The sequence below is a fragment of the Aptenodytes patagonicus genome, chromosome 1 (genome assembly GCF_965638725.1).
Source record: "Aptenodytes patagonicus chromosome 1, bAptPat1.pri.cur, whole genome shotgun sequence".
Lineage (NCBI taxonomy): Eukaryota > Metazoa > Chordata > Aves > Sphenisciformes > Spheniscidae > Aptenodytes > Aptenodytes patagonicus.
Window position 1 is genome coordinate 79,975,274 of NC_134949.1, and position 20,632 is coordinate 79,995,905.

The 20,632-nt window shown below is 39.2% G+C and overlaps 2 protein-coding genes across 2 annotated transcripts in view; one reads left to right on the forward strand and one right to left on the reverse strand.

Annotated features, from left to right (window-relative positions):
• SMC1B (structural maintenance of chromosomes 1B) overlaps positions 1–1,484 on the reverse strand; it is a 38,340-nt gene extending 36,856 nt beyond the window's left edge. The window contains exon 1 of the mRNA XM_076344273.1: positions 1,376–1,484. Within this exon, the coding sequence (XP_076200388.1) occupies positions 1,376–1,484 (109 nt within the window). The remainder of the gene's footprint in view (positions 1–1,375) is intronic.
• Positions 1,485–1,944: 460 nt separating this feature from the next.
• Positions 1,945–18,507, forward strand: RIBC2 (RIB43A domain with coiled-coils 2). Its single transcript, XM_076328775.1, has 7 exons — positions 1,945–2,064; positions 5,693–5,774; positions 7,326–7,670; positions 8,373–8,491; positions 15,446–15,673; positions 17,229–17,395; positions 18,365–18,507. Exons 1-7 carry the CDS (start codon positions 1,948–1,950, stop codon positions 18,444–18,446), a joined length of 1,140 nt encoding a protein of 379 aa, XP_076184890.1. The 5' UTR covers positions 1,945–1,947; the 3' UTR covers positions 18,447–18,507.
• The last annotated feature ends 2,125 nt before the right edge of the window (positions 18,508–20,632 follow it).

The window sequence follows — 20,632 nt, forward strand, 5'->3', positions numbered from 1 at the left end:
ACATAAGCACTTTCCCAGATCCATTCACCACAGCAACAAAGTTCTCTAATCATACTCCTTAAATAAAAATTCTTAATTGAAGCCTCTTTTTGTTTTTCCCCTTTAGTCTTGAGCATTTCTGTTGACGGCTTAATTATTTTCTGCCTTCAACCTTGCTACTCTTCGGCAGTATTTTGACTTATTCTCCAAAATATCATAAAAGGAAGAATACTAGGGAGAAAATAGATAAATAAAAAAACTCAATTCAGAGATTACACAATATTCACAATTTTTCCTCCCCCGATTCATCTATAAAATGTATTCAGATTTGACTGGAAGGGTACCCAGAAAAAGTATCAATAATTTTGAGACTTTCCAATATGGAACAGTGGGGCTAGGATGATAAAGAATATGATAATAATGCTAAATAATAGTTACTTACATTCATAGCTCTCACTTCAATTAGATAAGTGAAGAAACAACAGGCTCTAAAAAGCTAAATCATCAACTAAATCATTAACAGACTGTGGAAACTACGACCAAATGCTAAGCCCATCCTTGTGGGTCTTTGTTAGGACAACCCTCACCTCCTATCGTGTTGTTCTCTGGCAAATAGAAGATAAAATCCCATTTGTTGTATGGAGCTCTTCATTTTAAAAAGTTCCAGCACCCACAGGATAACAATGTGGAGGCACATCTACAAATGAAGGCTCTTGTGGGTTAAACTACAAAGCAGCTACCAACTGCAAAGCTACTATCTCTTTCCCAGAGGCATTTACTCATACGGCAAAGACCACAGACTCAAATCAAAAAGCAGCTTGCCATTGCTACAGTTCACAGCCCAAACTATTTAAGTAAAGCCATCTTTATGTGACCTTAGTAAGCTGAACTATGAACTGGAGTGGCAAAGGCAAGGTGTGCCATTTGCAAACCACTCATTCTACAAGGGCTGGAAAGAGTAGAGAAGACAACTAGAAATGCAAAGTCCTTCAACCACCCCACCTCTGTCCTTCAATGCTGGAAAAATCCATACTTTCAGTTAAAGAAGCAACAACAGATCAGGAGCCTCCAAAACTCTGCTTGTGCTGCCGCCCCCCTCTGGTGCATACGAAGAGATTTTAAGCAGGCCCATTAGCCTTTACTTCCCCTCCACCAAGCCCTAAAACTCTACTCCTCGATAGGCAAGCTATCACCATCCTCACCCATTCAGTGCAGCGATGCTGCCCCTATTCCTGGGCCTCCACCTGCACTGTTACTGTTTCCTCCCCACCAGGCGTTGCGTTCACAGAAAAGACCTGGCAAAGACCCCAAAACTGAAACCTCAATTCTGATAGCTACAGTGGAGAAGCAGGGCCACCAGCTTCCCACCGACCTCCCCCGCACCCCAGCCTGCTACCTGATCCGTTGGGCCCGATGATGCAGTTGAACCTCATGAAGGGGCCGATAACCTGCTGCCCCCGCCACGACTTGAAATCCTTCATCACCAGCAACTTCAGGTAGCCCATGCCTGCAGCAGCAGTGGGCGAGGAGCAGCTGAGGCCGCTAGGCCGTTAACTTCCTACTCCCTCACAAGATTTAAATAATCAACGAGTATATTTTACTAGTTTGTCTTCCGGGGGAGGGAAAATCCCCTCCCCGTGCGCTCGGCCCCCGCCCTTCCCCCCGCCCGGCCTCTCCCCTCAGCAGGCGGCAGGCGACGCCGCCGACAGCGCGCCCTCAACGGCCGCCCGCCTCGTGTTCGCAGCCACACGCCCTCGCCACGTTGGGCGGCGATGGCGCGGGCGGAAGGGGCGGGGGAAACGGGGAAGGGGCGGGGCTCCCGTTCCCATCGCGACCCCGTGTGTTGTGCTGCCGGCGGCAGCTGTCCCGGCCGCCGTGTGTGGTTCTCCCGGCGGCAGCTGTCCCGGCCGCGCTTCGCTCCTGGCCGTCGCCCGCGCGGTCCCGGCGGCCGGTTGCTCTCTCGGCGCCATGAGCAGGCTGGGGCTGCAGCGAGACCTGCAGGAGGCTGCCGCCCTGGAGCGGCGGCGGCAGCGGGAGCTGCAGCGGCAGAGCCGCATCTTCAACGCGCGAGTCCGGACCATAGGGGTGAGGGCGCGGCCCAAGCCCCCGCCCGGGCCGCGGTGCAGCGGGGAGGGACGGCGCCGCCCGCCCCGCTTCGATGTGTTCTGAGGAGATCGGTCTAAAGTGGGGGCGACCCCGAGGGCAGACCAGGGAGGGGAGCCGTACCGGCCGGGGAGGGCGGGAGGCAGCCGGCCCAACCCTGCGGGGAGCGCGGGCCCCCTCAGCGCCTCCTGAGTGCGAGCACGCGTGGTTCCAGGTGGGGGAAACGCGGAGAAAACGCCCTGGTGCGTCTTTTAGAGGGCTGAGGCGCTTTTAAAAAGTTGGTGGTGAAAGCGAGTTGATACTCTCTAGGCATCGTCAACAGTTATTTTTGGCAGCTGTCGCGGGAGGGGTGTGTGTGTGAGAGAGTCTGAGGGGGACTTGGGTCTCACTGCTGTAGGGTTCAAGGGCAAGATTTCATTTTTCCTTAACAGGACTGAAAGATCAAGCCCCGTCTTTCAGTATCTGTGTAGGAGTTAACAATGTAGTATGCTTTACTTAGGGGTGAGCCAGAAACTTGCAAAGTCAGCTCACACAAAAGTGGCATAAAAAGTAGTTTTTACCTCTGTGCTGTGCTGATACTTCCCTCATCTGTTTGATTCTCACTAGAAGCTAGAATCGGTGCCGTGAGAGACTTATTGCTGAAAGGGATCCTGTGATTGGTCCCTATTTTGCATCAGGCAAAATAAGACAGATCCATCAGGCCATGTTTATGTATATGGAATTAACTGATGTGCCTGATTTTTCTTGGCGTGGATGTCAGAATGTGAACGCCCTTCAGTCTGTGAAGATTTGTGGGGATGATAGCTTCAGTCTGGAGGCTTTTCTCTGGAGTCCCCTATGCAGTTTGCACACTGAACGTCAGAAAATTGTGTTGTATTTTATACCTATTTAAATTTTGGATGAAATAGTTCATTTAATCTTCCTGTAATGTGTCCAAAGGCCCACATTAAGGTTCTGTGTGTGTGCGTGGAGGGAAGAGTGCTGTGAGGTGCAGTAAGTTTACATTTTGCTTGTAAAGTATTTTGAGTGCTCTACGCTGATGCATATATCGTGTAAGTGCTGGAGCATTAACTAGCGGAGAATCAAATTTAGAATTGATGAAAATAAGTCCCATCTGTTGACTTCATTGGACTGGTAGAATTGCAACAGATGTCAATTTGATCCATCTTGTCTCAGGTATGGAAACGTGTCTCAAGTCAGTGTAAAGATATCTTCATCTTATCCCTGACAGTACCTTGGATTTATTCTTGTCGCTCTTATGCAGGAGTCATTGTAGTTGCACAGCAAAGTAGCAGTTCCCACTTAATGAACAGGACAGGTTGTCCACCTGATACAGCATCCTGACACATACAGTAGCCAACAATATACTTAAGTGGAAGGAGCCAATAACCTTTTTTTAACAGATGTGGGCTAATAACCTTTTTTTAACAGATGTGGGATTGGTATAGTAAGATAGTTCAACTTTCTTCATCAGGAAACACATAATTTCTCTGTAAGATGGCTTTTCTAGAGCCTTAAAAATGAAATGTAAACCATAAATTCTCAGCTAATGAAATAGCATATCTTGGTGTACTTTATTGAGCAATACTGAAGTACACCATCTGAAGGTCTTTCCCAAATACTTTTGCAGAACAAACTTATCAGACAGGTTTTGATAGATACATTTGCATGAGACAAACATCTAAAATGAAGGAGAGCCCATTGGACGAATTTTGTAAATATTTTGGTTAACATCATTCAATGTACCTTATTCATTGGATGAACAATGACTGCTGACAGAAGGGGCTATTGTTGTGCTTTTAAGCTAGGCCAAGTCCAAAGCATGAAGAGTCAACAAATCTATACAGAGATAAACTATATCAGTATTTCCGATGTGGTTTTAGATTCTTTGCTTTCCCTCTCTCTCTCTCTCTCTCACCAGTTTAGCTGAGCAGCTGTCTCTGACAAAATTAAAAAATCAAGGTGGTATTTGACTTAGACACCACAAATCCTTAAGCAGGGATTAAGTAGTTCAAAAACAGGGAGGTAATATACTGACTGGAAAGTAGAATGGGAACTGAGATTTTAGGGTTTTTTCTTGATTATTACTAGTTTTATTATTACTTTGACTTCTGTATCTGTTTCCTCATCTGAGTAATGGAAAAGTAAGATACTGCTCTCTTCACTTAGAGATTTAAGAATTTATCCTCAGTAAATCAGTAATTTCCCAAAAGAGTTCAGATGAGTAGTCCAAATGAAAAATTACTTCCCATTTATATATGAACTATTATACATAAATACAAGAAGATTAGAAATTAGCTGATTCAAACTGTTCATAGTAGGGGATTTGTTATTTTAATGCTTAAAAGTTAAACCTGTAGCTTTATGTGACTAGGAAGGTTGTTTTAGGGATGTATTCTTGTCAAGTGAAAGCTGTTCTAATGGGAGAGAGCTGATAGCATAACGGAATTTGCACGCACAAGTCAATACATTGACTACCTGTATTATTGCCAGAAACTACTAATGAAGTCGTATTGAATTTCTCTTAACAGTGTTTCCTATAGTTGCACTGAAAGCTTGGTTTCCCAAATGAGACCTCTAAATGAGTTGATATTTAACGCCGGCGACATCATTGTTTTTGGACAATGATACCCTGTAGAATACTTTATGGTTTCACCCTTGCTTACAGATTTACCTCTTTACCTGATTGGTATAGTCAGTAGTCCTTTACAGCATTAACAATGTGTATTTTCAGCCACGATCTGTTTAGGTCTGGTTTTAGGCAAAGATTATCAAAATAGTTTACCAGATTCTTGAAGAGTTGTCATTGGTTTTTGATAAATCTTTTAAAGATATTAAGTGATTTGACCAGTAAAAAAAAAAAGAAATCCAGGTTTCTGCCTATTAATTTGCCACCTTCTGTCAACAAATGTGGGATCCAATTCTTTTGCCTAAAACGTAGGTGGCTGCTACCATTTGATGATATGCCCTAGGGTATTATGCCTTGCTCAGCTACCATTCTCCAGGGATGTGAATATTCTGTATTGTATCTGTCAGCTCATTGTAGATGTCTGCATGTATCTCAAATGGCACCCAATATTGCATTTTGGCAACTACATGAATCCCACTCTCTATCAGATAAGACTGGAAAACTTCTTTCCATTCCCCATTATTTCTTCAATGTACTTTTAGTGAACCATCTGTATTTTTTTCAAATCTGAACTATTACAACTTCTGGTCATCTTGACTGTCAAAATACTTACTCGCTTTATAAATGAAAGCAGAAAACCAAGAAAAACTAAGTAAAAATGCCAGCTGTAATGGGGAAAACATATTCTGTGTAATGCAGCTTAAAATGTTTATAGCTCTATATATCATGTAAATTTGGTGTTTTGTTCTGATTTGGTGCAAGAATATACCTATCATTACTAAAATGAAGCAAACAAACAAGAATATTGCTGTTTCTGAATTTTCTTTTTACGTTGCCTGCATTGAATTGTGAGGTGTATATGCTCTGTTGGTAGTGGTTTTATATCATTCTCTTACAACTGTGAATGAATGTAGCTTGACAATGCCTGTTTTTAATAGTTAAAACATAGTATCTTTTAACTGCTTTTTTTCATTTTAATAGGTTGATAAAGATGCATTGGATACCCAGGTCAAGGATAGGAAAATTCAAGAAGCAGCTGAAAAAGCACGAAATGAAGAACTTGGTATATTCATAGATATTCTGATATTTCTGTGAAGAGTTAAATGTAATTTACTATCTGTTTCCTGCTTGCTTTTTCCCTTGAAGTATTTCAAAACTGCCATATTTATTTCCAAATGGAGCCTATCTCCTTGACTCTTGCTATATGTCTCTACCTATATAAATCTATCAATCAAGAGATATATATATATATAAGCGCAATTGTAGGTTTTTCTCCAAATTCAGACATACAAACTGAATACTATAATGTGTAGTCCTATTTATGTTCATACATTTGCATTGGTACAGTATGTGTTTTCCTCAGTATCTGAAGATTTATATTGACATGATTAAACTGGTATACATTTCCTAATAGGCCAGAATTTTCAGTGTTTTCCTTTAATAAGTGTTGACAAATAGCATTGTTTAGAGACCTGAAGATAGGGGAGCATTTTAAAAAAACTTAATTACTTAATACTGTTCTTTTCAGAATAGTAGTGGCAAATTTGTTTGATTGCTTTCTTGTAGAGTAAGCCCATGTTCTGTCTGGCTATTCTTAAGTAGAATGTATAGATTCTATAGAATCCTCTATAGATTATTATTGCTAGAAGCATGAGTCATGTACAACAGGTCTGTAAGTAGGAGCCATTGCTGAGTCAGAACACATAGCCACACAAGTATTTCAGCCATGTCCCCTGACCTCAAAACCCTTTGTGGCCCTCTGTGTTTGGAATGCTTTCCTGTGATATCATGTGAAAAGGTCGCACAGACTGAGCTCTCCGTGGGTTTCAAGAAGAGCTAGAATGGAGCTGCCAACTTCCATGCTGTGCTTCTACGGCTGCTTGTGATTTTCCTGGCAGAATACCTGTCAGACTCTTGACTCCTAGGAAACTGCCAGAAGCAATGTGTAGTCTGGCAGCAGAGGAAATGATCTTTTCTTGTGAATTATATTTAAATGGCTAGAATGGCTAGTTTTGAGTTGGGGTTTTTTGTTACTTTTTTTTTTTCCTTTAAAACTACATCAGTTACAGCATTTTGATTAAATGGGCAAGAGCTATTAAGCTCTTCAAAAACTGTTAGTGCCAGCCAATTCTTTTGGTGCTATGATTAGAAAAATCATTGGAACTATGAAACAGCTATCTATATTCCTTTCATTGGGAGCCCGATTTTAATTTTTTTCTTGACAAGCAACAATGTATTTCAGTTGTAACTGTAAACTAAATGAGAAGAATTAGTGTACAGTACATTTCATGTGTTACTGCAAGTTTTACTCAAATGAAACCTCATAGTTCTAGAAGTATTTCTTATTGTCTGTTTCACATGCATATATTTCATTGTAACATTAATAAGACAACTGATTCCTATAAAACTGGAAGTATTTTATAAGTAAGTATTACTAACATTAGAGTGTTTGCTGGGCTGGTACACATAGATGAAATACTCCTTCCTAAGGTATAAAAGTTTGAAGACATTCTATTTATTCCTCTTCAGAATTTTATTTTCCATCTTATATGCGCACTTCCATGACACGTGCACTTCTAAGAATTGTATTTTCATTGTGTTCATTTTTCTCTAGCTAATGAAATGAAGCAAAATGACAAGATCATGTGTATGTTAGAGGAACGTCAGAAAAATGATATCAGAAACATAAATAAGGCTATCAGTGAATTTCAGAAGAATTTTCAGAAGCCAGAAACAAGACGTGAATTTGACCTGTCTGATCCGCAAGCCCTAAAGAAGGATAGACCTGCTCGACTTTCAGACAATGATCCTCGATGTACTGTATCTGGCTTGCAGAAGTTTATGGGTGAAGACTTAAACTATGATCAGAGGATGAAATTTCAAAAGGAGCAGTTAAGAGAGTGGTCTCTTCAGCAACAGAGAGACTGGAAGAATGCATTAGCTGATCAAAAATTTGCAGGTAACAAAAGAAGATAATAAGGTTTTAATCTGCTTTTTCTGAAATTCTGGTGTATCTGACAAAACTATGGTATAGCCTATTGTGTCAGAGTCTGACATAGCAGTATTTTACTGCTATGATTCAGTATATATTCAGAATATATTCAGAATATTCAATATTCTGCTTTTAGAAATACTGCAGCAGTTTTTACTTTACAAGCTCTAATGTATTCAATATCTCACTTAAGAAATGTATTTTTAATAACATGATGATTTCATTTCTGTTTTACGCCTCAAATGAAGTATCAGAGCATTCTGAAAAACCATCTATGTTTTGCATGCTAGATGGTATGTTTACTTCATCAGACCAAATTGTTCAATCTTTACTATTCTAGAGCAGACAAAATAATACTGATTTTTCTTTTCTAGCTTGTCATGAAACATTTTTTCTGCAGTACTTAACATACTTTTTCATTTTAACTTTGTCTAACTGTTGAGACAAGACGGGTTACGTAATAAAGTGATTTCATGACTCACCTGAAATTCCAAGATGCAAAGCTGCTCTGGTAGGATTCAGAAATAGTTATGTAATTCAGCCTACTGTATCTGTAGCTCCTCTGTCTGTCTGTCTGTCTTTCTCTCTCTCTCTGTGTCTTATAGTAGCTTACTCATATGGCACATCGTGTCCATGAATATTGACTAAATTTCATTTTAATTCATTTAGATGATCTTTATGACAAGAGTAGGATTGAACTTGACCAAAAGACTATGGAGCAACAACGAAAAGAAGAAGAAAGCAGGCGTGCTGTTTGTGCAGCTACTAAAGATTTCAATAAAACCCAGGTAAATTAATGTTGGGTTGGTTTGTTTGTTTTTAAAAAAAGTGGAGACACAGAAGGAAAATAAGATGAGCAAAAGTACAATGAGTAATGATGTTTTCGTAGAGGTTTCTTAGCAGCTAATTTCCAAGGCTGTTTCAATAATTGGAAGACAGAATTTATTCACTTTGCCCTCTGCAAGGATCTCGCTATCCTCTGTCTAGTTACCCTCTGCCAAAATTCTCTCTCCTTGCTGACTAGAGGGCAGCAACAACTCCCCAGTATCTCCGGGACTTTTAGTCTGTCAACTGGGGTACAGCAAAAGTCTCCCATGCTTCCTTCTGGTTTTGTATCAGTCATTGGATAATCTTAGCTGTGTCTGCCTGTTTTTCTTTTTGCTTGTGTGGAAACATTACTACCAGCAGCTTTTTGTCTTTATTGCTTATGTTAATTCCCCACACCCACTGTTTTTGGCACTTTGGCTTCTTCCTTGGTATTTGCATACATGTCTCTTGGTTCCAAGCATGCTTTGGAACCTACTGAAACATGTCATGAACCTTTCTCTGTCTGTCTTAGTACCATTATCTGTCATGCTCCAGTTCTTTATCTTACTGCACAGTTTTTTTTTTCCATTCAGCTTATACATACAGCTCAAAGGGCTACATGGACACTATTAGTTTGCTTAAACTATATTTGGTGTGAATTAGTGTCCTGGTTTCGGCTGGGATAGAGTTAATTTTCTTCCTAGTAGCTGGTACAGTGCTGTGTTTTGGATTTAGGATGAGAATAATGTTGATAACACACCGATGTTCTAGTTGTTGCTAAGTAGTGCTTACACTAGTCAAGGGCTTTTCAGCTTCCCATGCTCTACCGACTGAGAAGGCTGGAGGTGCACAAGAAGCTGCACCAGCTGGGAGAGCTGACCCCAAAGTGGCCACAGGGACATTCCATACCGTGTGACATCATGCTCAGTACATAAACTGGGGGAAAGCTGGCCAGGGGGGCCGCTGCTCGGGGACTGGCTGGGCATCGTTTGGCGGGCGGTGAGCAATTGCACTGTGCATCACTTGCTTTGTATATTCTATTATTATTATTATTATTATTATTATTATTATTTATTATTATTATATTTCAATTATTAAACTGTTTTTATCTCAACCCACGAGTTTTCTCACTTTTACTCTTCCGATTCTCTCCCCCCATCCCACCAGCGGGGGGGGAGTGAGCGAGTGGCTGTGTGGTGCTCAGTTGCCAGCTGAGGTTAAACCACAACAATTAGCTTTAAATTTATTTAGTCACAACAAAATAAGCCACATGTAAATTACCTACATCGAGTATGGTATCTTTTGGGTTAAGTCTATAAGCGTGCAAGCCTTTGGTAAGTGTTGCTTGAGCCTTTCAGGGCACATTTGGCATATAATTTTGTTTATAGATATCCCAAGGTAATTGAAAAGGCTTTTACTGCTTGAAGTCATGGCTGCTGAACAGTATTTTATATGAATAGCCACAAAAGTACCCTAAGTGGCTGGCGCACTTAGGGTAGCTCTAGTATCCCGAATAATTGTTGTCATACCAATTGATTCCATGTAAAAATTCCTGAATTTGTGACACGGTTTGGGGATGGGGTGGGAGGTTTGTGTTTGGTGTGGTTTTTAATGTTTGGGTGTGTACATTCTACTTGCCTTGTGTGCATATTAAATATATAAAAAAGACTTGCTCTTTGTTTTTTCTGACATAAAGGCATGATAACAGAGGTTGGGGCAACAGTCTCCTCTTAGTTCTTACTGTCCCTTGCTATGTTGTATAGATTGGAGTTACAGCTTGCAGCTCTTTTTCTTTCTTTCTGAGGTAGTTAAGACCACGATACCATTTTCAGCATTTCCTTTTTTTGCTGAATGGTTGAGAAAAGCTCTTTTTCCCTGAAATGATATGCTGGCACAGTTGCTGCTTTTCTTTATTAAACATGTGAGCCAGAGGTTTCAGGTTGCCAGGCCTTTCAGTGATGTTGTCTTTAAGAGAAAGCTATGTTACAGAGGGAATTTCTATGCATCTTTTTCCCAAGAGAGAAAACTAGGGCATTCAGCCTGAGAATGAACTTCACAGAATAAATCTCTGTATCTGACCTCGGATGCATAGAACAGAAGTCTCCAGCAGTTTCAGCATTCTGAGTAGCTGGTTTGAAGACCTTAATCTCTTGAAGGTGCAGTCTGACACTGTGTTTTGCTCTACCCACATCTGCTCTACCTGTCAGTGACTGCCAGAAGCGGAACTCCTTTTTCCTGTTCCCCAAGTTTCATTAATTTTTTTCTGTTGTGTCTCTTGCAGTGGATCTAATGATCGTGAAGCTTCAGGATGTGTTAGATCATTTCTCAAATTCAAAAGAAAATGAACTCTGGTCTAGAATGAGTGACTGCTAGATCTGACTGGGAGGAGTGAATGTACAGTCTGAGGTGGCAGTAAAGGAAGGGAGAAAGCAAACCCACCCTTTCTAAGGCAACCCGCAGTTATTGTAATTTGGATAAATTATAATATGGGAATGCATCTTCAGAGAGGAAGACATTTCCTAGAATTTAGCTTTGGATCAATCATTATCTCCATGGCCATCATCTGTAATCCTTAAGGTTGCCAGTATCTTTAGGGGATGTAAAAAAATAAAATATTTAAATAAATAAAAAAAAAAACCCAAACAAAAAAAAACAACATAAAACCCAGCAAGTCACGTACTCCAGGAGAAACATTTTTTAGTCAGTCTGCTAGTCAATCGGTAAAGAATCCCAGCAGATGACTGAAGGTAGGGTATCTCAGTTCATCACAGCCTCCCTTCGTTACAGGATTTGATGTTGCTGCCCCCTGTGAGAGTGGTTCAGCTTCCTCCACTTACCATAATACCACTGCCAATGACTTTACTGCTGACAAGCTTATTGCTAATGGTTCTTTTTGTTCTTCTGGAATTAATTAGCAGGACAATGAATTGATGATATGTTTGGTACCGTATTTCCCAGTGGTGAAGGATCCTGTACTGTAAGCATTTTAAGTGTGTGTAGTGTCTAGAAAATTAATGCTATCCTTCCTTTCAGATTTTCTCTCACCTAAGTATGTCTTAATCAGGAATACCGACATTGCTTTTGTCCTTGGTATAAGAGAAGACTTTTACTACTAACTTAAACTGTCAGTTATTCCTTCTGAAGTCATTCATATGTAAGTAGCGTTTTAATTTGGCAGGCCAGGTAACAGAAATGAAGGCTACCCAGAGTCCTGACTAGAAGATAACGTTTTTCACTTCTTTTGATGTGATTGTAATTCCATAGCAGAATCTTACTGTTGCAGAAAGAGGTTCCTCACTAAGGATAATAACACTTGGGAATGCCCAGTTTAGCAGTACAGTGGTAGATACACTGATTGTATTCTTGAAATTAGAAAGAAAGAGTCTTCTTGCTTTATATAGCATAGGACTTGAGTCATTTCCAAGACACTTTGTAGATAATGCTAAGAACATGAGAGGATGTGATTACAGAGGATCTCTAATTTAATGACGTCATATTTATAGACTTGTTAACAATCTTACAGACCTTATGTAGCTAGAATTTATTCCTGGGCATACCACAACAGCTTGATAGTTTTCCCGATAATGTTGTTACCATGGACATTTGATGGCGTTATTCTGGTTCCTTATTCACTCAACATTATGTCATTACTAACACATTCGGAGCCAGCAGCCACTTCAGAGAAATAGCTTTTGAGGCTTTGAGTAAATTATGTATTTGCATTAACTGTGGAGCCTTTTTCTTTCACCTGAAATGAAATATTTGAGTGCCTAAACATAGAAGAAGAATGCTAACTTTTCATCATTCTTTGAACTGTGCTGTGCAAATATCTTTTATCACTTACATCCTATTCTTGATATTCAATGTCTAGAATCACCAATATTTCAACATTTTTACCACGTTTTCAGGCATGAGGAAATGTAGTGCACGCACTGATTTTTAACAGACCTTGCTAAGCAGAAGTTCCTAGCTTGAATGTGCTGGATGTGCAATTCTCTACTATGAGATAAGTGTCTGTATAATACAGACAAAGGAGTTGTATTTACTGTACAGATTAATAATACTTCTTTCACAAGTTCCTAAGACCCTGGATAGGTCACTCTGGTCATCTGTGAGCTTTGTGACTTAGTGATAAGGACTTCAGAAGCTGTGTATTCCTTTAGTCCTGTGTTGGCGTTAGTTAGTTCCTGACACACTCGAGACTTGGTCTTATTCTAAGCATGTGAAGTCCTGGCCTCGTAATGCTTCTATGTGCATTTCTTCTTTTGCTTTATGACTTGAATCAACAGCGAAAGGAGCCATTTAGTAGTAGGGAAGGTATATAATGTTGGATCACAAATCAAAATAAATGAAGGAGCATCTATTTGTGCATCTGTTTTTTTCTTCCATGCTACACCAATGAATTATGTTTTATTAGGGATTTGACTTGATAGGTTAAATCTGATGCATTTTCCAAGTTTAAAATCTTTCTTTTACAGTGTCATTAATCATTGCATAGAAGTGCTACACGCATGGCTATGCACAGAGCTGGGAGTTTCCTCCAGTAAGATTCCCAGGCAGCTCAGAAATTTTAGGCTCTCCCCCTTACTGAGAAGGTTAGGGTTACAAGGTCTAAGTGCCTTTTTTGGATCTGTTGCTAGATCACAGTGGAGTGACATTAATAAAGTGATCTAAATAAAAATTACACATTTTAAGCTTTGAGGCCAGTAATTATGTGAGGTCCATCCAAAAGGACTTTCAGTTAAAAAATGTGATTTACTCTGGAGCATTTTCAGAACTAAAAATAATTGCTCGATTCATAGTATTAATAAGCTAGAAGTACATACCCAGATATTCTGGTTCAGTGTACCAAAAATATCGGATGATTGAAAATCTTTGGGTTTTTTGTTTTCTTTTTTTCTTGGAAATTGTAATGTCGTAGTTCCTGTCAAGTTATTATTGACTCTTCTGGAGGAAAAAAAAACTTCAGGGAAACACATTTTGGATTAAAAAAATTGCTTTAAACTTCTGGTAAAAATTGTACTCACTGACTTCAGTGAGATGAAAAAGTGGCCTTTAGTTTCCAGTGTATTATTCCATGTTATGATGGCAGAGCCAGTAATTACTAGATCTGAAGTTGGTGTTTTGCCACTTGAAATTTGATTTGCTTGAATTTTTCCATTTGTCTAAAAGCAGACATTTCTTTTCTTGCTCTAGACTAGAGTGTACGTTCCTATTAGATGGCTGGTAAGTATTTTTAAATATGAGGGTTTCTGCATCATCTAAGTTGAACTGTGGCTTAGCTAATTTATAATTCTAAAAAAATGAATTTATCTTTTATTAGTTTGTTTGCACATCAAATACTTTCGTTATTTTGATGGAAACCTCAAGGCTGTTTTCAGCCGTGGAGTTTATTAATCTAGGATATGGTACTTGGTATTATTTGTTATTTCTTCTTCTGTCCAGTCCCTGACAGGTTGTTGTGCATCTTTGCTTGGAGCAAATAGAAGTCACTCTTTGACAGCCTGATGATTTGGGAGAACTGCTGTCATCCAAACTCGAAGCCCATAAATATAAATGTAGAGAGAAACCCAGGTTAGCAGTCTCCTCTGGTGTGGCGTGGATCACTGTGCTTGCCAAGTTAGGATTCTTCTCCATAACATTTGCAAAGGAACAGGTTCCCACACGTGTGTCTAGATAGTCCTGTCATTCTCAGTTGTTTGTATCTTCTAGTTACTCTGCCTGCTAATTTTCAACTTCACCTTATATGCCGTAGAAGACTATTTTACCTGCTATGACTTTCTTGATGCATAACCCTTCATTTTTCATTTGTCCTTATCCACTTTCTAAACGTGTGTGTGCCAACCAGTGAACTACTAATCGGCAAGAAAAGTACAGAGCTCTTCTACTGAACTCATAAAGTGAATATTCTCAAGCCAGTGATTTTTGAACAGAGCATGAGACAATCTTGGACAAACTCGAGAGATAGGTATCCACTGATCTGTTGCAGCCAAGATATATGCGTAAAACTACATATGCGAGAGACAGGTCTGGCAACCTGTGCTCTTTGTGGCCTAGCAAGAAGGAGGTTACCTGTCCTCTGTCCAGATGGAAGCTGGCACTATGCATTGTTCCGGATGGTTTAGTTTACGCATTACAGAAGAACAAGACAGGATTAGAAATGGATGATGCATAGCGTTATCATTCTACTTCAAATTAGTTTACTTAGCCTAATTCTTCTTTGGAAGGTAAAGGATTTTACTTCAAAGTAAAATTTTATTTTGAAGTAAAATCATCATATTTGCTTTCTGGAGTTTTGTAAGGGGAAAATTTCCTCTGAATAGGTGACTATGACCTTATAGTGGACATTAGGAACAGTGATTTCCATAGGAAATGCATATTCTGATTTCTAATACTACAGATATATTCACATAATATGATTCAAGTTTGCATTTTGTATCAGCAAAGGGAACAGATTCAAGGCTGCATCTTCAGGCTTAACACAGGTATCTCCTGTCTGTTTGTTTGTTATGAGTGCTTAACCATGGTCTCCGTGTAGATTTAATATGTAATATAAATCAAGGCTAGTGATTCAAGATAGTAAATTTTTATCGTAAATTTCTTCCATATTGTGTCTGGCCTCCAAATATCAACTGGTATTTGCTTGTGGATAAATGTGAAACTGTTTTTTATTTAATTCTGGCTTTTCTTATAAAACAAAATTATTTTTCCCCAAATTACTTGCTGTATGTGATATGACAACATTAAAGAAATGTATACTATTAGATTTTCAACCTTAGCCAATAGAACCATGATCATAGTATTCATATGTGATGCTGTTGACAACTGCATGCAAGTGGGAAAGAAATCTGTTATGATATGCTAACTTTGTCGCATCCCTTAGTTAATATTTTCTCTTGGAAAAACTATCAGTTCTCTCCTTTCACTGACTTTAGGCTGCTGAACTAGCTGAGAGAAAGAAGTTGGAAAAGTATCAAAAAATGAAAGATGACATGGATGAAATTTCCAGTCTCCTTCAAGGAAACTTGCTTTCTGAAAACCCTGAACAAGCAGTCAGTTCCTTTGGTAGACATCGTGTGATCACAGATCGATGGAAGGGAATGAATCAGGATCAGCTGATGGCAATCCGTTACTCTCAACAGCAACAAGTTCTGGAGAAACTGGTATTTAAGCTTATGTGCATATTCTGTATTCCTGGTTGTAGTAATATTATAGACAATGTTTGTAGAAGAAAACGTTTTTGTTTGCCCTGCACGTCCCATTGTAAGACTGTGTTTTCCATTGATCTGAATTTTACCCAAACTTTAATCCATCAAACTGAATACAGTGTCTCCAAAGCAGCTGGGAAATGTCATGGAGCAGCAGGAGTGGGCTGGAGCCCTGGAGTTGGGCTGGGAGGAAGTTTGCTGTGGAGCCCAGGGCCAAGGGGCCTGGGGGATCTTGGGGCATGGTCCATGGTGGCCCAGCTGAGGAGCAACGTCCTGCACAGCCCAACACCCAGGCTTCATGGTGTGGTTTAGGACTGGAGACTGCACGAGCTGCCTGCAAGGGATGAGCAGGAATGGGCTGCTCCATAGGGGAAGAAGAGCCAGGAGCTGAGGGTGAAGGCAGGGCAGGCCGGAGCAGTGTTCTCACGCTCAAGGGTACTTGAGCAAGACAAGTAGAGCAGGTCCAGTGATCCTGCTCATGCATATTTCATAGACTTAAAAGTTCACGAATGCAGCCTTTCTACCATCCCACACAACTATGAGCCACGCTCTAGGATAGAATTACAATAGAAAAACTAAATATTGCTAATAAGTGCTGCTCTAAAGGTCTATGGAAGCAGGCAATCAAAATGAAGAAATCTACCCTTCCTATGCAGTTACGAGTGTACAGGCCTAGGTATTGTGAAGCAGGATGCTACTTACCTCATTCAGTGCAGAGGCTGGATTCATAACAGCTAATGAATAGCTGTTCAATTTTATTTTTTAATCCCTATAATACCGTATGCTACACTATGTCTTATCTATGGCTGTTATTAAAGCTGAAGATAGAATTGTCATTTTCCTGGCTCTCCTATGACCCTAAAGTGAACCCATTCAAGTAGTTAAGCTGGCAGAAAATGAGCCCCACCAAGAAAAGTGAGTGTTTTGCAGGCCTGGTTTCTTGAATCAGTTCAATGTGATGTCAGACAAGAAGTGAGGAAGTGATAGTATAACAGGGGCAGAGGAAAAAGCAGTTTGGGTGTACTCATCTGGTGTTGGCGGCTCAGTTATTACACTGAGTTAGCTATATTCTAAGCCATACTGATGTCTACTGACTTCTGACCTCAAGAAATTAGAACTCCTGCTAACAGGAACTTAAAAAAAAAAAAAAAATCTGTCCTGATGCTCTGGGTTTTTAGAGCGCGCTAATATGTCGGAGAGAAATAGTAATCCACTGATTAACTTACTTCTGCCAGGCAGCAGATCCTAATTTTCTTACCTTGTGCAGAGGTAGGAGTCTGTCTTGCTCCCTGGAAAAGGATAGCTTTCTCATCTGCAGTATCTTACTTCTGCCTAATGCATGAGTTCCTACCTCGTTTGGAAGCGTTCTCTTTTTCTCCCTATTTCAGATGCTACCCCTAGTGTTCCGTAAAGGCAAGCAAGTTTGTTTGGATGAATTTACCAGTCAGACTTTATATATAGTTTCATCTTTGAACAAAGAGAAAATGAAGCATTTTTTTCACTCCTGTAGAGACTAAAAGACGAAGAACGCCGAAGAGATGCTGAATGGGACAGGCAAAGTATACAGGCTGCAAGAGCACAGTTGGTTTTAGAGCGGCATCAACAACGACAGAATCGGGAACGCCGCCAAGTTTTAGATAACATAAACGCAGAGCTATCTCAGGAGCAGAAATCAAAGTAAGTACCAAAAGAGTTTCCTTCGTTTCAAATAAAACTCTTTACCATTAACACAATAGCTTGGCTTTCAAAGAGCTTTTTTACTTGTATTTTTCGTTACTTTTTTAATACACTTGTAACAAGTTTATACTTCTAAAAAAATCAACAATTCAGCTTAAGTGTTTTTCAGTACTATTTAAACAATCTTCAAAGAGTAAGTTATGATTGTTACTGACTTGTATGAATTTAGTAGCTGGAATTCTTAAAAGTGTTCCACTGACAACAGACTGTTTATATAGATAGCAAAATGGAGAATAAATACAATTAACTATGCAGAAAATTATATTATCAGGTGTAAAACAGTACGTGTTTCTTTAATTTACCTTAGTTTTCTGAAACAAAAAAGGATGGGTATCAGTAGAACTGCCAGTTTCTGATAGCTCAGGGTTAAGCTAATGGCACAAATGGAGCTTTTCCATTATGTATGACAAAACTAGATGATTCTTTAGCTAACCACTGGACATGTCTTGGTGGACAGGTCTTGTGTCTGCTCTAATGGGAAAGGAGGAAGATAATATGTGAAGGGAAAAAAAAATCAAACCCAAGTGATTCAGTGTTCTATTCTTCCAGTCTTTTTTTTTTTTTTCCTTTTTTTTCATCATGCATGCATGCATACATTTTGCAAAAGAATTTCCAGTACCTGATGCTTTCCTGTTACGAAAGCAAAAATTTGGAATTGTGCTAATTTAGTTTTTCATTGTGAGATTTTTGGTAGGTTATTTTAGGATGAAAAAAAAGTTTCCTATATTGAGACGTGTCATACATTTTGGAGAAAAAGATCTAGTTATATTAAATTCCATTTCTAATAATTCTGAATTTTATGAGCCTTTATGAGTGTTTATGCATTAGATCTTCTTTAGGTTTCACAGGTTACTTCTATATTATAATGAGAAAACATTTACTAACTGCATTTTTTTTATTTATTGCTAGGAACATTTATCTTAAAGAAGAAGCATATTCAAATTTTCCAACAGGCCAGTATTACGCACAGTTTAATACCACCAGCCGATGACATTCTGGATAAATCAACCTGAAATATTCAGAAGTGTGTAGACATATTAAAATTTTTAATTGAGCAATCCCATGTTTTATTATTTTTATCTGTTCCCTACCCTGTTCAAACAGTGCACTCAAACTAAAGGACAGTCTGCTAGGCCACATCTGTTCTAAGAAGAGGAAAACACTGTAATAATTTTTAAACTTGATTGTTTTTCTAAAAAGTACTAGTAGATTCAGTAGTAGGTTGTTTGACTATTGTGTCTCAGGCTTTACATTATCCATGCCTTTAGAAATGAATTTCTGGAAAGGAATCACAATTTAAAATATAATGCTACTTTATGCAACTTGGTCAGAGGGGAATGCTGCCTGACATAGATCACAAGTGATGCACACTTAGCAGATTCTATGGAGGGGGGAAGAAAGATGACCTAGGCAGAAAGTTTTGTGGGTTTTTTTGTGGTTTGTTTTTGTTTGGGTTTTCTTTTGTTTTTTTTAAAGCAAAAAAAGCAGCCAGACACAAAAGCAAGCAAAGAGGAAGAAATGGACAAGTTGGTCAGAAATACTGCTCTTATTTCCTGAATACTAGGAATAAGAAAAGAAGATTTCGATAGTTACCGAGGTGATAATAGCATTGAGGCATGACACAGAAATGGAATGTGTGTTATAGTAAGTGGGGAGAAGTATGGGGGAAAGTATTCCTACATACACCATCACTCGTTAGAAATAACAGAAAATTTAAGGGCAGTGTGCCACTAAAGAAGAGTGTAGGGAGAGTTTACAGATGTGATGGAAGAGGGAGGAAAAAGCAGGCATGCACCAAACAAAATCAAGGAGAAAATCTCAGATTGTGCAAGGTAATTCAGGGAAACAGTTTGCTTCCTGTCTTTATGGTTACAGAATTGACTTAGCAATGGAAGAGCCAGTCAATGATATTTGAAAAATGGGCAAGTGAAACACATGGGAAGAAAATATGGAGAAGCAGTGTAAGAAACTAACTGCACAAGAGAAATGGATGATGGAGATAACCAGAAAATGAAATCCAGAAGGGAAAGAGATGACATACAGAGAACTGGAAAAAGGGTTAGAAGACGTAATGATCTAAATCAGAAGAAAGAATGAAAGAGAGATGAGAGATTCAGCTAAACGTCCAAGACCTCTAAGATTGTGAACCCTTAATAAAAATAGAGAGGCCATTTATGAGAATAGATCTTGAAATAAGCATGTGTAGCTTGCCAGAATCTGGGATGTAAACTTGGGATAAAAACATCCTGAAGATATTGGCATGGAGTCCGCTGATTGTTCTTTGTATCGGGGTAAGTGATAACTTTGAATTCTGGTGAAACAAGTTGCAGATGACTACACCAAGCTAAGCAGGAAAGATGTTTAAAGAAACTGAGGCTGAAGTGAACTTTAATGAGTTATTCTCATCTTTGTGAAAATAATGAAGAATGCATGGTTCTCAAGATAGATACTGATAGGAGGATTTTGACGTGTTTGAAGGAAGCATTCCTTGAAAGGGGACTGTTCAAACAGGTCTGTTTGCTCAGTTGAAATACTGGCCCTGTGGGATCAGGCTGATATGACTAATTACCATTTTGAACTAGATAATAACAACAGGAGTTTGGAAAAGACCGTCATGTTCATCCCTCTAGATGGAGAGAAGGAAGAAAATCAAGTAAGGAGAATATAAAAATGGGTAAAGAAGTGTCTTGGGACAGGATAACCCATAGCAAAAAGATACGTCCCAATTTTAGTATATTAATACAACTGGAACTAATTGGAGTATAGATAGAAACTAGGTAGAAAAGCAGTGTGGCTGGAACACAGGAACTGAAGAATGTGCTATTCAGAAAAGTTGGAAGATAAAGCTGAGAGGGGATCACAGTTGCACCGTTAACGATGAGCCGGACTACAAAGAACCAAGAAGGGATGGTATTCCAGAGATTCTAATATGATAGCATTTGGAGATCCATTTATTTGTCAGACTGGGATTCACACATGGCTGGATGTCTTCGTAGTATTACCAAATGCTGTATTAAATTGACAATCTCAGGAGTGCAGGTACTTGCCTTAAAATAGAAAGGCCGTCAAATGGGGTGGGAGGATAAAACAATAGGCTATCTACAGTAGTTTTCATTCAACTGAAGTTGGATTTGATCTATGTTGAATATCTCGGGATCTTTTTTTTTTTTTTTTTAA